The sequence below is a fragment of the Puma concolor genome, chromosome E2, assembly GCF_028749965.1.
Source record: "Puma concolor isolate L17-30 chromosome E2, mPumCon1.1.hap2, whole genome shotgun sequence".
Taxonomy (NCBI): Eukaryota; Metazoa; Chordata; class Mammalia; order Carnivora; family Felidae; genus Puma; species Puma concolor.
The window spans coordinates 28,691,554-28,706,723 of NC_141681.1; the positions used below are offsets into that span (position 1 = coordinate 28,691,554).

The 15,170-nt window shown below is 44.5% G+C and overlaps 1 protein-coding gene across 2 annotated transcripts; it reads right to left on the bottom strand.

The window, feature by feature from the left end:
- Positions 1–788: 788 nt before the first annotated feature.
- HERPUD1 (homocysteine inducible ER protein with ubiquitin like domain 1) lies at positions 789–11,824 on the bottom strand. Of its 2 annotated transcripts, XM_025920916.2 has the most exons (8): positions 11,558–11,823; positions 8,827–8,904; positions 8,666–8,740; positions 7,303–7,433; positions 5,117–5,239; positions 4,275–4,625; positions 2,855–2,960; positions 789–1,556 (listed from the first exon to the last, which is right to left on the bottom strand). In XM_025920916.2, exons 1-8 carry the CDS (start codon positions 11,708–11,710, stop codon positions 1,392–1,394), a joined length of 1,182 nt encoding a protein of 393 aa, XP_025776701.1. In that variant the 5' UTR covers positions 11,711–11,823; the 3' UTR covers positions 789–1,391. The 2 variants fall into 2 exon arrangements, with proteins under 2 accessions (XP_025776701.1, XP_086545509.1); XM_086689383.1 differs by lacking the exon at positions 789–1,556 and having other exon boundaries at positions 2,856–2,960; positions 4,432–4,625; positions 11,558–11,824.
- Positions 11,825–15,170: the final 3,346 nt, after the last annotated feature.

The window sequence follows — 15,170 nt, forward strand, 5'->3', positions numbered from 1 at the left end:
CTGGAGGCCAGCGTTCTTTGAAACTCCAGGCCACTTAACTCCTGGCACAATTATATTTACTGGCTTCTTAAGGCACAACCGTATACAAAATACCTTTGTGTCTACCCAGCATCTTGCTTTGAATTGTTCAATGAAGGTTTATTTGATGTAAATGTTTTCAGTAATGATTCATTTAAATGATCACAACACCATAGCATAAGAAGTGATTTAGTGTGCTAAAAACACACTGCCCAGGCCTTTAGCATTCTGCCTGTAACATTATTTGTGTGAAAAATACACAGGACTGTGCTTTTAAGATTAGTCTTAAATAGTTAAAAGATTAAAATCACAAAAGCAAGCTCAGCTTACAAAAGCCTGATATACGAGCAGGTGTAACTACCGCAGAATTGTCAAGGTGGAAGGTACTTAATGCCTTTTTTAAGAAAATTTTTTAAAGGAGGCTCCATGTCCAACATGGGGCTTGAATTCACGACCCTGAGATCAAGTCACACGCTCTACCGACTGAGCCAGCCAGGTGCCCCAATGTTACTAACTTTAAATCTGGAGAATTCAAGTTTGATGGGTTAGTGTATAAGCCAGTACTGCTGAAAACAGGGAATGGGGACAAACACAGTATATTCTTAGTAAATTAAAACTTTCATGGCCTTACCTTATCATTCTTTATTGGTACAAATAGTCCTTTTATAAAAAGAAGCAAAACATTCAGATTACTTGCAAGTCAGCAACTCAACTATTGACCCTCCAGTGACAAGGGACATGGAGCAAAATGCTAAGATGACAGGAGTCTCTTCCACGGTCATTCATAGTAAAACTTTATTGAACAGAAAACCCAGCAAAGGTTTTCACCTCTGCGAAGTTCCCTTGGTTTAAAGTAAAGCACTGCATTTTAAAAAGCAATTATACATAAGTCTTCCCTAGAAAAGTCCTGCTAAAACATGTCTAGCAATTTCATTGATTATATAAAGTAGTACACTTAGTGTAATTTAAACATTCCAACAGGAATCAAATCGTACCAGCAGAACCATTTCTGCATCTATGAGATCTATGTACAAACACACATGCAGACACACACATCTGAAAAGTTCCTCAGGCATAAGCATGCGACACTAATGCCTCCTACTTACAATGCCTATTAAACTACATACAGTATATATTAAAGCTCTTCAGAATAAAGACAGGAGAAGCCTTGGGCAAAATTTTTGTTCATCAATTTGAATCATGGCTTCACGTCTTCGTTTCTGCTTTTGCTTGACCACAAAAGCATGTCCTTCTCCTTGTTGGTTCTTTACTAATTCTGTGCCACTGCCATGGCTGGGTGAGGAAATCTAGCTGGAGCTAGATGATCCAGTCCACGCCTGTCGAGGCCTCCAGCAGCCAGAAAGCAAGCACCATCAGTTTGCTATGGCTGGGGGACCTTCCGGAAGAAGAGAGGCAAAGAAAGTCTTGAAGACAAGCCAGGCTGTGCTCATAAATGAAGGGCTGGTCTGCTCGTCATCCAGTACGTCCCTGTCCGGAGGGAGGTGGTTGGGGTCTTCGATTTCAGGATCGGGACCTTCCTGCAGTTATGAAATACAATGAGAACACAATCAGGACCGTGATAAATACCAAATAATGTAATAATGTTAGGAGAGGGCAGACTAAATCCCTGGCCCCATATTCAAAGCAGCCAGGCAGACAGGACCCCAGGGAATGGTGTCCTAGGCTGGATGGAGTTCTCAGGCCTCACAGCACAACTGTGCTAGTGACATTCTCACAGTCCTGAAAGTTCCTGGCAGTAACATTAAAAGAAATGAGGTAACTACATCTTTATTATTAAACTCATGAGTTAAGTTAACCACTTCATTAACTATGAATATTCTAAATTTGGCAGTATTCTGAGTTAAGAAACAAAAATAGAAACCCAAGGTGATAATTTATATTATAAAAATGGTAATAGTAGGGTGATAATTAATAATATAAAAGAATTCCTTCAGGATTATGCATTAAACTGCTTTATAAATCTAGGGAAGTTCTCCAGGACATCTATTCTGTGAGACATGCTTATAGTCTTAATCCTTAATTAGATTAACTATCCATTAGCTGGGGTGCCTGGGTGGCTTAGCCAGTTAAGCGTTCAACTTCAGCTCAGGTCATGATCTCATGGTTTGTGAGTCTGAGCCCCATGTTGGGTTGTGCTGACAGCTCAGAGCCTGGAGCCTGCTTTGGATTCTATATCTCCCTCTCTCCCTGCCCCTCCCCCACCCATTCTCATTCTTATTCTCTCTCTCTCTCTCTCTCAGAAATAAACATCAAAACAAATTTTTTTAACAAAAAAAAATTATCCAATAGCAGTTTCCATGATAGAACACATTGTTACAGACCACTGAACACTCAAAAACAGTGTGCTAAAAAAACCATTATTTACATATGCCAAAATGCAAACTGCCAAATGCCAAAAAATACCTGATGGACTTTATGGCACATTCAATGTTTTTTAAAAATAGCTACTGCTCGGGGCGCCTGGGTGGCTCAGTCAGTTAAGCGTCCAGCTTGGGCTCAGGTCATGATCTCACAGTCTGTGGGTTCGAGCCCCATGTCAGGCTCTGTGCTGACAGCTCAGGGCCTGGAGCCTGCTTCAGATTTTGTGTCTCCCTCTCTCTCTCTGCCCCTCCCCCACTCATGCTCAGTCTCTCTTTCCCTCCAAAATAAGCATTAAAAAAAACAATAGCTACTGCTCTAAGAATAAATTTGAAAAAATCTTGAAAACTTCCGCCTAATGAAATGGTAAACCAGGAGGCTAAATATCTAAAGGTTAAGGATTTGAGAGCCCGGCACTTCACATCAAGCTTGCTGGACTCCAATGGGAGTTCCTTACCTGTAAGTTATTGTTGGGGTCCTGATTTACAGCTTCATGAGGAGGACCATCATTGGGGAAGTTCTGAACTGGCCTCTGTCTAAATGGAAACCATCCAACGTGATGCCTTCAAAGGAAGCACATAAAAGCTCATCTTAGCTAATCACAGTGAAATTTACTCAAGAATTTGAGTCTTCTTGATCAGATAACGTTCCCCTTGCTCCCCTCCTCCAATCAGAGCTCTGACTATAAGCTCACAGCGGGCAGATCTGCAGAGATGCTCTGTCACACCATCTCCTAGACTTCCTCACTTGCCCATTGGCTTCTTCAAGGTCACTATGGGGACTATGTTTTATTCACCACTGTATGCCGGGCAACATTAACAGCACACAGTATGTGCTCTATAAATGCTTGCTCATCCAAACTAAACTTTACACATGAAAACCTGAACCGGGGGATGGGGGAGGGAGGAATACACGCATGCACACACACACACACAGAGGCAGGACTGGGATTATATGTAATAACCTAAGATAATAATACCTAAATTTGATCACTTAAGTATATGATTCTAGAGACTATAAAACTTAAACTGACTAAGAAGTTTTATTTGGAAAATCCAATTAAGTGCAAGTTTTGAAGCAAATATGACAAAATATTAGTAATGATTAATTCTGGATTTATGAGTATTTTTTATTTTATTCAGATATTTCTCAAGATTTTTAAAACTAAAGTAAAAATTCTTTTTCACCACAGAGGAAATATTTGTCTCTCGACCACAAAGGAGGACATGTCACTCGATGCCAGGGTTTCTTAACTTTGGCACTACTGACGTATTGGGCTAGGTATTTACTGGGGGGCTGTCCTATGCACTGTAGGATGTTTAGCAGCATCCCTGGCCTCTACCCACTAGATAACAGCAGGACCACCCCCTAGTTGCCAATCAAAAACGTCACACTCTGGGGATGCAAAATCATCCTGGTTGAGAACCACTACTCTGAGCTAAGGACAAGCCAAATGTCAGGTCTGTACAGGTTCCTTGGCCCTTTAGAGCTATGCTGACAGTCAGTGCCTGACCTTTATCCTGGAAAGCAGCAGCTGCAGCTTGGTAAACATGTTTTTATTCAAAACAAATCAATTTTCCCTTCCATGCCTCAGAACGGCCGTTATTATTGTGGTTCATGAGCCTGGCAGGTACCTTATCTAGAAGAAAACAGAATGTTCTCCTTGCATTCACACACGATTGAGGTGTTTTCAGCAGTGCCCAAACAAGCCATCAGTTCCTTGCATTGAAAGTGCCAGAATGATATGCTATTGAAATACACTTCCATTAACAATGACTGAGACTGCTCAAAAAGAGAAAAATCTGTACTTGGCTTGAGTCACCATGCAGTGTTAATTTGTATTAAGGGAAAAAAGGAAAGCAAAATCATGTGCTTACAGGTACATGACAACGGTGGCCCCCATGACCATGAGGAACCTGCTCAGGGAGGAGTAGAAGTAGAGGATACTGAGAAAAACGGAAAATGTGGCTGCTGAATAGGTCCAATCCAACCAATCTCGATTTATCTCATCATCTTCTTCCACAATAGGGCCACCTTGTGCATTCATCCGCAAATTTTGATTCGCCCCGGGATTAACCACCACTGGAGGAGCAGCGTTCTGATTAGCTGGCTGGTTCTCGGCTGGAAACTGGTTGTGAATAGGGGCTGGAGCAGGTGCAGAAACCACAGGTATCTCTTGTGCACTTGGTGAGGGGACAAAAGCCCCTGAGGCAGCAGTGGCTGCTAAACTAAAATAAAAATGATAGAGGCAGATACTGTTGAAAGCAAATCACCGTGAAGACTGCTTCTCATAATCTTATTTACGCAGGGTCTTTTACTGTTAAGAACTGTCCGTAGGTACATGAAAAACCTGACTTTTAAGTTAGTGAAGAATTTCTTTACTAACAGTCATATCTATACATGCCTCTTCTGCTCCTGAGACTGGCCGTAAATTTCATCTGGAGTTAAACATTAAGGCCACGATAAAAGTATGGTATGTTAAAAAAAACTAATTAAACCTTCCGCAAAACTTTAAAGCTACCACATACTGAAAAGGAAGTAAAGTAGGTCCAGACACAAACACTCCTGAATTAACACACGATTTAGGTAGCAGATATCATTTATACTCTCCTCCACCCACCGAACCAGACAGAACAGAGCTCTGCAGAAACTGATGAAAGTACACTCCCTCCTCCATTCCTAACCCCGGGCGTGCCTAGCATGACGGGAAAGGACTCACTATTGCATGTAGTACTGCCGTGCGTAGATCTGCTGGAACCAGGAGAGCTGCAGCCAACCGTAGGTAGTATAGCCCGAGAAACCAGGCCCCAAGCCTTGGAAGGCTGGCTGGGCAGCTTCAGGCCTACGAAACATTGTTAAAAAACACTCGTTTTGACTTGGTTTGGTATGAATAAATGAAGTTTAAATGACAATAAGGATTTCAAGTCAAAGAGACAAAAACTCCATGACAGCTACATGGGAGATTACTGTGCGATGCCCCCGTGTGACCCAAGCACGGAAAGTGCTGCCAAAGCCCTCCTACCATGGTCCAGACCCCACAGAGAAATGAGCGCCCGTGGCCAGCACTGGGTTCTCATGCCGTGTCGTTGCTATGGCATATAAACAAGCTGGACCCTTTCAGACTAGATGGATACTCACTGCCATTTTTCATTTGCTGAGTCTCACTGCAGCTCGAAACCCACTGTTTATCCTTCAAAGGACAGCTCTAAAAAGCCACATCTCTCTCAAAGCCTTTCCTGAAGGAAACTCCCTCTTCCTTCTGACAGCCATTTCTCCCCACCCCTAAATCTGACTACATGGGGGGCAGAGTTCTGTGTATATGTGGCATCACTCATACATGCTTTCTGACCACTTGTGCCCTCTACAAGCTGCTGGGTTGTTGCCTCACTGGATTCCCGACAACCTTGTGGGGAGGGGGCTATCCCCTCCATTTCACAGAAGGGAGTCTGAATAGAGCTCAGGGAAGACAAGGGATTTGCACAAAGTCACTGAGTTGGTTAAATAGCGTGCTGGATTTGAGACCTGTTTGACACCGAACCCCTGTTTCTTAAACAGCCTAGGGCAGAGCACAGGAGTGTCATCTTTGGCCTCGTGTGCCTTAACAGAGTGAACTCCTTTGGCAGCAATTCGCAAAACTGAAACTATAAAAACTTATGGTAAGATCATGAATGGATTATGTCAACACCTCTGCTGGTTAACTCCCATCCTTAAACAAAGTTATATGTATTGACTGTTCAATAAATACGTGTTGGATAAAATCTGTAAGCTTTATCCAGGTGAAATTCACATAGAGATGGGCCACAATTCTCAGGCTGTATAGCCAGAATAAGGGAGGCAATTTTAAGTGGTTCTATCCAATTATCCAATTTATGGGCTGACAGTCTTTTACCCAAATTCCCTACCCAGAGTGCTTCTAAAATGGTATTCCAGTTCAAGTAGGTCTTGGTAGAATACTGGTTTTGATCATTCAAAAAAGTTGCAGTGCAAGGAAATGAGACCATAACAAAGTGCTTTTGCAGCTCTGATGAGAACAGCATTGTAGATATACAAGATAACTCTATGGTTTTACTCAAGTATGTAGGGGTGAACTGACATGATGTCTGGGAATTACGGCAAAAGGAAAAAGCAAAAGAGGAATAGATGAAACAAGCATGGCAAAACCTTCATCATTATTGGGCCTGGGGGACGGTTATGCAGAGATTCATTGCACACTTCCTTCTGCTTTTGCGTGTATTTGAAATTTCCATGAAGAAAAAAACAACTCCTCATTCCCTAAAGACCTGACTTGTCAAAATCAAATATTAAAAACTAGTAGGAAAAGGGAAGCAGGGGAATGGAGGGGTTATAGAATTTCAACTCATAGTTAATGATTTTTTCTCATAAGAACTTTCATAATAAGGTGTTCCAGGAGTTATGAAATCCAAACATGAGAGCATTTAGTCTAGAGCTCTAACTGCTCTAAAGCAACGATCTTTTTTCTAGCACCACCAACTCAGTTCTTGGCAGAGCATTTCTTAAACAATTTTTCACCTTTTGTCACCCATTGTTATGATAGACAAAGCACAAAGCCACTCAGCAAAGCAGCTGCGAGATGCTTACACCAGCTGTTTCCTCTGCAGCAGCACTAATTCCCTATCATGAGGTCAGCACAATGCAAAGCATCTCCATGTGGGAGGGGAGATGCCTACATTGTCAACACACGCATCCCTATATTTATATGTACTTAAAAGGCTATGTATTAAGAAGAGTTAAATAAATAAAAAATCTTTAAAGTGAAACCCTTAAAGCAAAATTCTGTACATTAAGTTCTGCGACTATATACTATCAACACACTTTATTCTTAAAATTGACGCAAATGATACACATCCATGTTGTATAAACCTGGTTCTTTATTATGACACTCACCTCGAGATGTTCTCCCATCCAGAGGGAGAAAGGTTCCGAAGAATCTCCCTTTGCCTTAAGCTATCACCTGAGGAATCCCCAGGATACTGTCCCTGATGAAGACCAGCAGGCTGCTCTGTGGATTCGGCAACCTAAATAAGTGGAAGATGAACATTAAAACAAAGGATCTGATGCAACAGTCTGCAACCAAACTGAAAGGATTATTCTGCTGTGAATGGCTTATATCCCTCACCCCGACCTCTGAACTTCACAAAATTGAATAGATGCAGTGTTATGTAAAAAATATTCTGAAATTTGTTCAACCCAAATTCAATATACAGATATTCTTTAAATCCATATTTTTTCCTAGAATAACTATGCTGTGGTTTCATTAAAATCTTCCAATGAAGTTATCACTGGTGAGAAAGCATCCTGATAATGTTCTACAGATCCTACAGTGCTAAATTTACTAAATCAAGAAACCAAATCTGACCAACAAGATTTATAAATACAACCCAGCCAGCAACCTAAAGGAAAGAATGTTTTATGCTATGTTCAGATGTTTTAGGAAATAGAGCTGTAATGCTAATTTACAGTCCATCACTATACTAGAATATTATTACTATATATTCAAATCAACACCATGAAATGAAAAATAAACAATTTTGACTGTCAAATGTAAGTCTTTAGAGATCACTTGATAGAGATTGTGGTCTTTTCCTATCCAATTAAATAAATCATGATGAAAATTTCCAAAGAAGGGGTGCCTGGGTGGCTCAATTGGTTGAACTTCAACTTCAGCTCAGGTCATGATCTTGTGGTTCATGAGTCTGAGCCCCAAGTTGGGCTCTGTGCTGACAGCTCAAAGCCTGAAGCCTGCTTCAGATTCTGTGTCTCCCTCTCTCTCTCTCTCTGTCCCTCACCTGCTCATGCTCTGTTACTCTCTGTCAGAAATAAACATTAAAAAAAAAAAAAGAAATTTTCCAAAGGAAATATATTCACTTTTGTACTGTTTATAAAAATTAGTGATTCCTTAGAAGAAATTTACTATGTGCTAAATTTAATAAAAACCCATTTTGAGTGCCTTGCTAATTCAGAGATCTGGATACACAGCTATTGTAGGTCAAATTATGTCCCAAAAGATAGAGTAATGTAGAACTCTACTCTTCTACTACAACGCTAATGGCATACAGTCTACTACTGTAATAATAAACACACACTTGTATTGATAAGTTTCTCATTCTTTATTCTCACTGGGGAGAAACAAAATTTTACTTGATAAAAAGGTAATAAAATCTCTTCAGAGTTTTATCCAACTCCCTTTATTTTTACCATGTGGGTCTGAATGACACAGATGGTTTTAATCTTGAAAAAGCAGACATACCTTTGTACTGGTCTCTGACACTTTTGAAGGACCCTTCACATTGCATACCAGATGCAAAACATGCCGTTTTTCCTGCTAAAAGTAATAAGGAGGTACTTTAGGACCTGAATTCAACCTTGTAAGTGCTTAAACATTCAAAAGTTAATGTGTAAATGATGTACCTTTGGAAGCAAGTCCTTGAGACACTGGTGATCCAACAAGAGCTTCCCAGAATAAATTAACCTCTGGTCCTCTGGACGCTTGTCATGGAAAGAAAGAGAAGCACAGGTCAGTACTTAGCTCACACAAGTTCCCAAATACAGAAGAAACTGTTTTATACAAACAACTTGAATATGTGTGTTTTTTTCCTAGAATCACAGGAAAACATTTTTTACAAAAGTCTCATATACAAACCTTTCCTTTAGAAAGTGCTGAACTTTGAATTTCTAACATGCAAATAAATTTAGGATGGCAAATGATCTCTAGTCCACAAAACCACGGCCAACTACTTGACTTTTAAAGTCCTAAGGAAATTCCTTTCTGCCACTAAAAACACAAATTTTATTTGGGGATCCTACAGCCTAACTTCAAAACCTGGTTTGGTCTCACACAACAGTCAAAGTACTCCCAACCAAGGTCAGCCTTCACCGAAACGACCTCGTACTGTCCTGAGATAACATAAGGCAATTCTAAACTAAGCTCTCAAAGAGACTTCCCAAAATACAAACCCTGTTATAGAGAAGATGGTGTGTAGGTACCATTTCATATAACCCTGTGAGATTTAGTATCCCTATGTGAAGGGAGGAAAAGTCTGAAATTGACTTGTCCACAGTCAACCTGCTGTTGAAGAGTCAAGATTCCAAACCCGCTTCTCCATTCCAGTGATTTCAAAATCACAGGGACTCTGCACACTTTCATACAAATCTGATTTTTAAAAATCTAGTTTTAATTCCTTTAAAAAACATACTTAAAAATAATGGCATCAAATGACACATACCAAAGTAGGTAGTGATCACCAAACAATGCCAGAATAAACAATTTTGCAAAATTTGGTATAAAGCCGCTCCTGCCAAGTAGCTGGAGATTATAAAGCAAACTGTTTAAAACAATCAAAACAATAACCGCATCTATTTATCTGCAGAAATCAGGACTTTTTGACACTGTGCACCTAAAACAAACTACAGAACCGAAGTGGATACTGCGTTCACCACTGTTCTGATTGACTTTATAGGGAAATCCCATGCACATAATTTTGTAAAATGCTACTGCAGAGGTGGGATCCTACATTAAAGAGTTCCACACTAGTAAAGGTTTTGAAATCAATAGGTGCCTGTAATTTAAATTGTTTTCCTTTTTAAAGGGCTGACTTGATATTCTGTGCCTTTACCTAGAAAGCTCATTTGAAAAAAAATAATAAATGTTGAACTATTATAAAAGTAAGACTTCTCAGGTTAGAAACCAAATGCTGAGTGCTCTCTAGCCATAATTTTTAAGCACCAATGTACACACCTGAGAGACCTTTTACAACTTTGGGTCTTCAGACTTAATAGGAGTCATGTTTGTCACCCAAGGAAGCCCTTAAGGGAAGCTCTCCTCCAAAACACTGCCTTTTACCAAGTGATGCAACTAGAGACTACGCCAATCTGTATCTAACAGCCATTCTCGCAGCAACACGGCCACCTAGTTTCTTGGAAGCAGGTGCAGTGAAACTACAAACAGTCCCAAGGTGAGTGCTAAGGAAATGCAAGCTTATTAGATAAATACACAAAATTCAAAAGAATAAGTCAGAAGGAAAACTCACTTCTACATTCCACCTTGAAATCAGGAACAAAAACCACCTGACCCGTGAGCTACCACACACTGCAACTCTTCAGATAATGAGGAACAATTTCACAGTGTTTTTGGGTCCCCATGCTTTCTCTGGTCTGATGGGGATTTACACTTGTGGGCAGTAAAGCACACTGCTGACACTTACATAATATCAGACAGAATAGAAAGTAAATACAGGAAGGTCCAGCTCACAGCCTCCATCACGTGGTGGGGAGAGAGGGCGGTGCTAAGGGTGATGTTGACAGATGTGTCAACCAAAACAAAGCGAGGAAGTCTGTAATTGAGGGGCCAAAGTCTTAAAACGCAGACTCAGGAAGACTCTTGCCGCCTGCTTCCCTTCTAACTCACTCTACCCAGAAAGCGCCAGGGGCTCCTCCCTGGGACTAGGCAAAGGCTGCGGAGTCCGGCGCGGCAGGGAGGGGCCCCGGGCGGAAGGTGGACAGGGCGGGGAAAAGCCACGTCTCGCTCCTGGGCGTGGGACCTTAAGTACACACTCCCTGGGCGCTCACCATGGCTCCCTAGCACTGGCCCAGGGAGCCTCCTCCGCTCCGCACCGACACGCTGCATTCAGAAAATTCACTTCCAACCATTTCCGTGTCCTCGCTTCTATCCAGTGGATGCAATCCTAATGCGGAACACCTAGTCGCCCTGTCTTTTCGGGGAAACTGAGGCTGGGAGGGTGAAATAATTCACCCAAGGTCAAACTGCTGTCTCAGCGGCGTGGCTAAGGCCGGAAGCCAGATCTAGGGGACGGGGCAGTGGTCCGGGTTGGGGGGAGGGGGCGAGGAGAGGGGCTGGGGTACAGCGGAAGGCGAGGTGACAGGGGAAGGCGAGACGACGGTGGCCTAGGACGTGGAGGTGATGGCCACTGGGCAAGGCGAGGCGGCGCCTACAGCGGTAGGACAGGGAACGGGGAGACCCCAGCCAGGGGAGGTGAGCGGGTGAGGGCCAGCCGTCGGGGGAGAGATGGCGAAGGGAGAAGAGAAGCTGTAGGGGAAGGGGAGACGGACGCAAGGAGGGCCGAGGTGAGGACAGCGGGGCCAGGAGTGGGCGCTGGCAGCGGGAGTCGGGGGCCCCTCTCACCGGGCGCTCGGGATAGACGCGGCTCAGATGGGCCTTGAGGCGGCCCACGCTCCAGCTGCGGTCGCCGCTCAGCTCCAAGTCGCGGTGGCGCTGGTTGGGACTCTTCACCAGGAGCGTGACGGGCTCAGGTTCGGGCTCGGGCTCGACCTCCATGTCGGCGGCGCTTGGGGCTTCCGCGGCGCTCTTGAGATGCCAGGCAGGCGGCGTCGCAGCCGCCCAGCAAACCCCGCAACGACTGTACGCGCCTCTGGGACGCGCGCCCCCGCCTCGGGCGCCTTTTATAGGCACCTCGCACTCGGGCTCTGCGGCGAGAACACTCTGTGGCTGCCTCCCATTGGCTGAGGCGGAGGTCACGGACCTAACGTGGCCCAATCAGCGCCCGGATCCGTGGGCGGAGGGACGGGCCGAGCACGTGGGCGCGGGCTGATGCAACCCGCCGCCGTTGCGTCACCCGGAGTCGCGGCCGCGGCTCCGGAACTTCCGTTCGGCGGCCATGTTTGGGTGCGCTTCGGCCCTGACGGAACCGGCGTGCTACGTAGCTTGGGCTGCTCCCGGTGCCTCGCGGAGGGTCCGTCCGGCGGACCGCCGGTTTGGCGGCCTCTGCAAATTGTTTCCTCACAAAGCAGCAATCCCCGCCCCTTTTCACCCCCAGCCGCCGAGGCCCACTTCCCCTTTCCCTGCCCTGGCGCTCCAACCAGCCCTGCTAGGGAGGCCTCCCCACGCCTACCGCCGCCCCAGCCCAAAGAACGGCTGGGTCGACCCGTTTGCGAGCCCACCCTGAAGGGGCAGCCCCACAGGCCTTCGCAGGGCGAGGAGGAAGCCTGGCGGATTCTTCCTGGGGCTACGGACAAAGGCTTCCGAGCCGCACTTGCCACTTACTTCATCTGTGGCCTCAGACGTGAACCTTACACCCTCAAGCGTGGGACATCACCTTTGTGCCTGGCAAACGGGCCACAGTCCAGCTTAGGCTAGGAGACCCTTGCAGAGGGCCTCGCCTTAAAGGATACTAACACATGCTTCCTTTAAATTGCAGTTGAGACAAGCCAGGGAGGGTTCTTAGTTAAGGCCCCTCTGACGTAGGCCCCCTCCCTCCCTCCCCTCTGTAGGAAAAAAAAGATCTTGAAAAACAAAACTGACATTGCACGGGCCCCATCCTTATTCCAGTCCTGTTGGAACATCTGTTTGTGCAGGTGTCGGGAACTTGACAAGGGCAGGAGGCTAATGGGAGGAGCCTGGTCTGGTTGGTGCCTGTAGTACCACAAACCGGGCGCCCTGAAGGACAGAAATGTGTCGTCTGGCAGTTCTGGAGGCCACAAGTGGGACACCAAGGTGTCGGGCAGGGTTTGTTCCTTCTGAAGGTTTTGAGAGAGAATCTGTTGGAATGCCACTCTACTAGCTTCTGGTAGTTTGCAGGCAGTCTTTGGAGTTCTAGGGTGTGTGGCTGCATCATCCTGTCTCTGGCTTCGTGGTTACGTGGTGTTCTCCCGGGTGCATACCTTCACATCATTTTCCCTGCGTGCACGTCTGTCTCTGTCCCAATCCCCCCTCCATCCACCCTTTTTATAAGGACACCAGTTGTAATGAATTAGGGTCCACTCTAATGACTTCACCTTAACTTGATCATGTGCAAAGACCATATTTCCAAATGCGGTCATATTCACAGGTACGGGAGTTAGGACTTCGGCATCCTTTTACACAATTCAATCCACAACAGTCGGCCTTACTCTAACACAAAACTAGGATAGCTTCTTCTTCTTTTTTTTTAATATTTATTTTTGAGAGAGAGAGATACACACCGAGCACAAATGAGAGAGGGGCAGAGAGTGAGAGAGACACAGAATCCGAAGCAGGCCCCAGGCTCCGGGCTGTCAGCACAGAGCCTGACTTGGGGCTCAAACTCAAGAACAGTGAGATCATGACCTGAGCTGAAGTCAGACACTCAACCGACTGAACCACCCAGGTGCCCCTCGGGTGGCTTCTTTTTCAGCAGGCTTTATGTTAAGAAGGAAGGTGGAGGGCTTTAGAGAGAAATTGTCCCCATGGTGCTTCAACTTTCTGTGATTGGCTTTTGTCTGCTGAGGAGGATCTCTGTCCCTTTTCATCAGGGCTGGCTTTACAGAAGTGGGACCTATACAGTCATATGGAACCCCACTCTTGGTTTAATGCTCTGCTGTTACCATGTGAAAATTCTTAATAAATTTTGAACAAGAAGTTCTGCATTTTCCTGTTTCCCTAGGTCCCCATAAATCATGTAGCTGGTCCTGCTTTTCATACATCAGGATGGAAGAAGGTGACTGATTATGATCTGGTAGCTTTGCACCTAGCTAGAAGCTGACAGATGGGGCCAGGCCATGTAAAACAAGCAGAGGCCTTAAAGGAGGCAGCCAGGCAGGTGATATTGACTTCCCTGGGAAATTAAGTATGCCACATGGCATGGTTTCCTCTAGCCTGCAGTGACAATTCTTAGGACCCCTTAAGACAGCCCATCCACTTGTACCCAGTAGTAAGAAAGTAAAGGGGTGTAGTTTTTTTCCTTAGGGCAAAGGGAATCTAATTTCTGTGATTCCCTTTTATCTTCCAACAAGAGAGCTCCTTTTATTTTTATTTTTTAAGTTTATTTATTTTGAGAGAGAGAGAGAGAGAGAGAGGGAATGCTTGTGAGAGCACAAGTTGAGGAGGGACAGAGAGAGAGAATATCAAGCAGCCTCTGAGCTGTCAGCACAGAGCCCGATGCAGGGCTGGAACTCACGCACCATGAGATCATGACCTGATCCAAAGTCAAGAGTCAGGTGCTGAAGTGACCATCCATCCAGGTGCCCCTAGAGAGCTCCTTTTAAAGGACTTTCGTGATTTTGCCTATAAGCATATTTAGAGAAACATTGCCACAAATAGGAAGATACATGGCCATAAACGTGCCAGAAATAGGAAAATAAACATGGACTGACCCTATTCTTGGTAACCTTACAAACAGTATGGGCGTGAGAAGACAATACAAAAATACAAACATAAAGGACAGCCCAAAAGTCTCCCACTTTCCTGAAGGAATCACGATTACATTGAGGGACTCCGCAGTGCCAGGAGGAGAGGGGGAGTCAGAGAAATCTTGATAAAAAAGGTGGAATCTAAGCTGAACTTTGAAGGATGCATGTTTGAATACAAATAATAATGGCGGCAATTACTGATTAAGCCCAACAGGGGGCCTGTATACAGAATTTGTGTAGGCAGTATAACTCAGTGATTAAACTCAGGGTCCCACATCCAGACTGCCTGTTTTCAAACCTAGCTTTTGCCACTTGAGAGCTACGTGACGTTAGGCAAATTGCTTAATTTCTCCGTACCAAATCGTCCTCTTCTGCAACATGAGAAAAATAATAGTATCTACTTTGTAGGATTGTTGTCAGGCTTGATGAATAGAACATTGCTGAAGGTCTTGCGACAGATCCAGACAGTAAGTGCTCAACAAATGTTGGCCGTTAGTACTTAGCAAACTGAAACAAGTCCGGCCCAGTGGTCTTTAAACCTGGCTGTGAAAGAGGATCACCCAAGGAACTCTCTTGTAAAGTGAAGACCCCTGCAAGACTGAGTATTGGCGAAGCTATGAAGCAATTGGAAC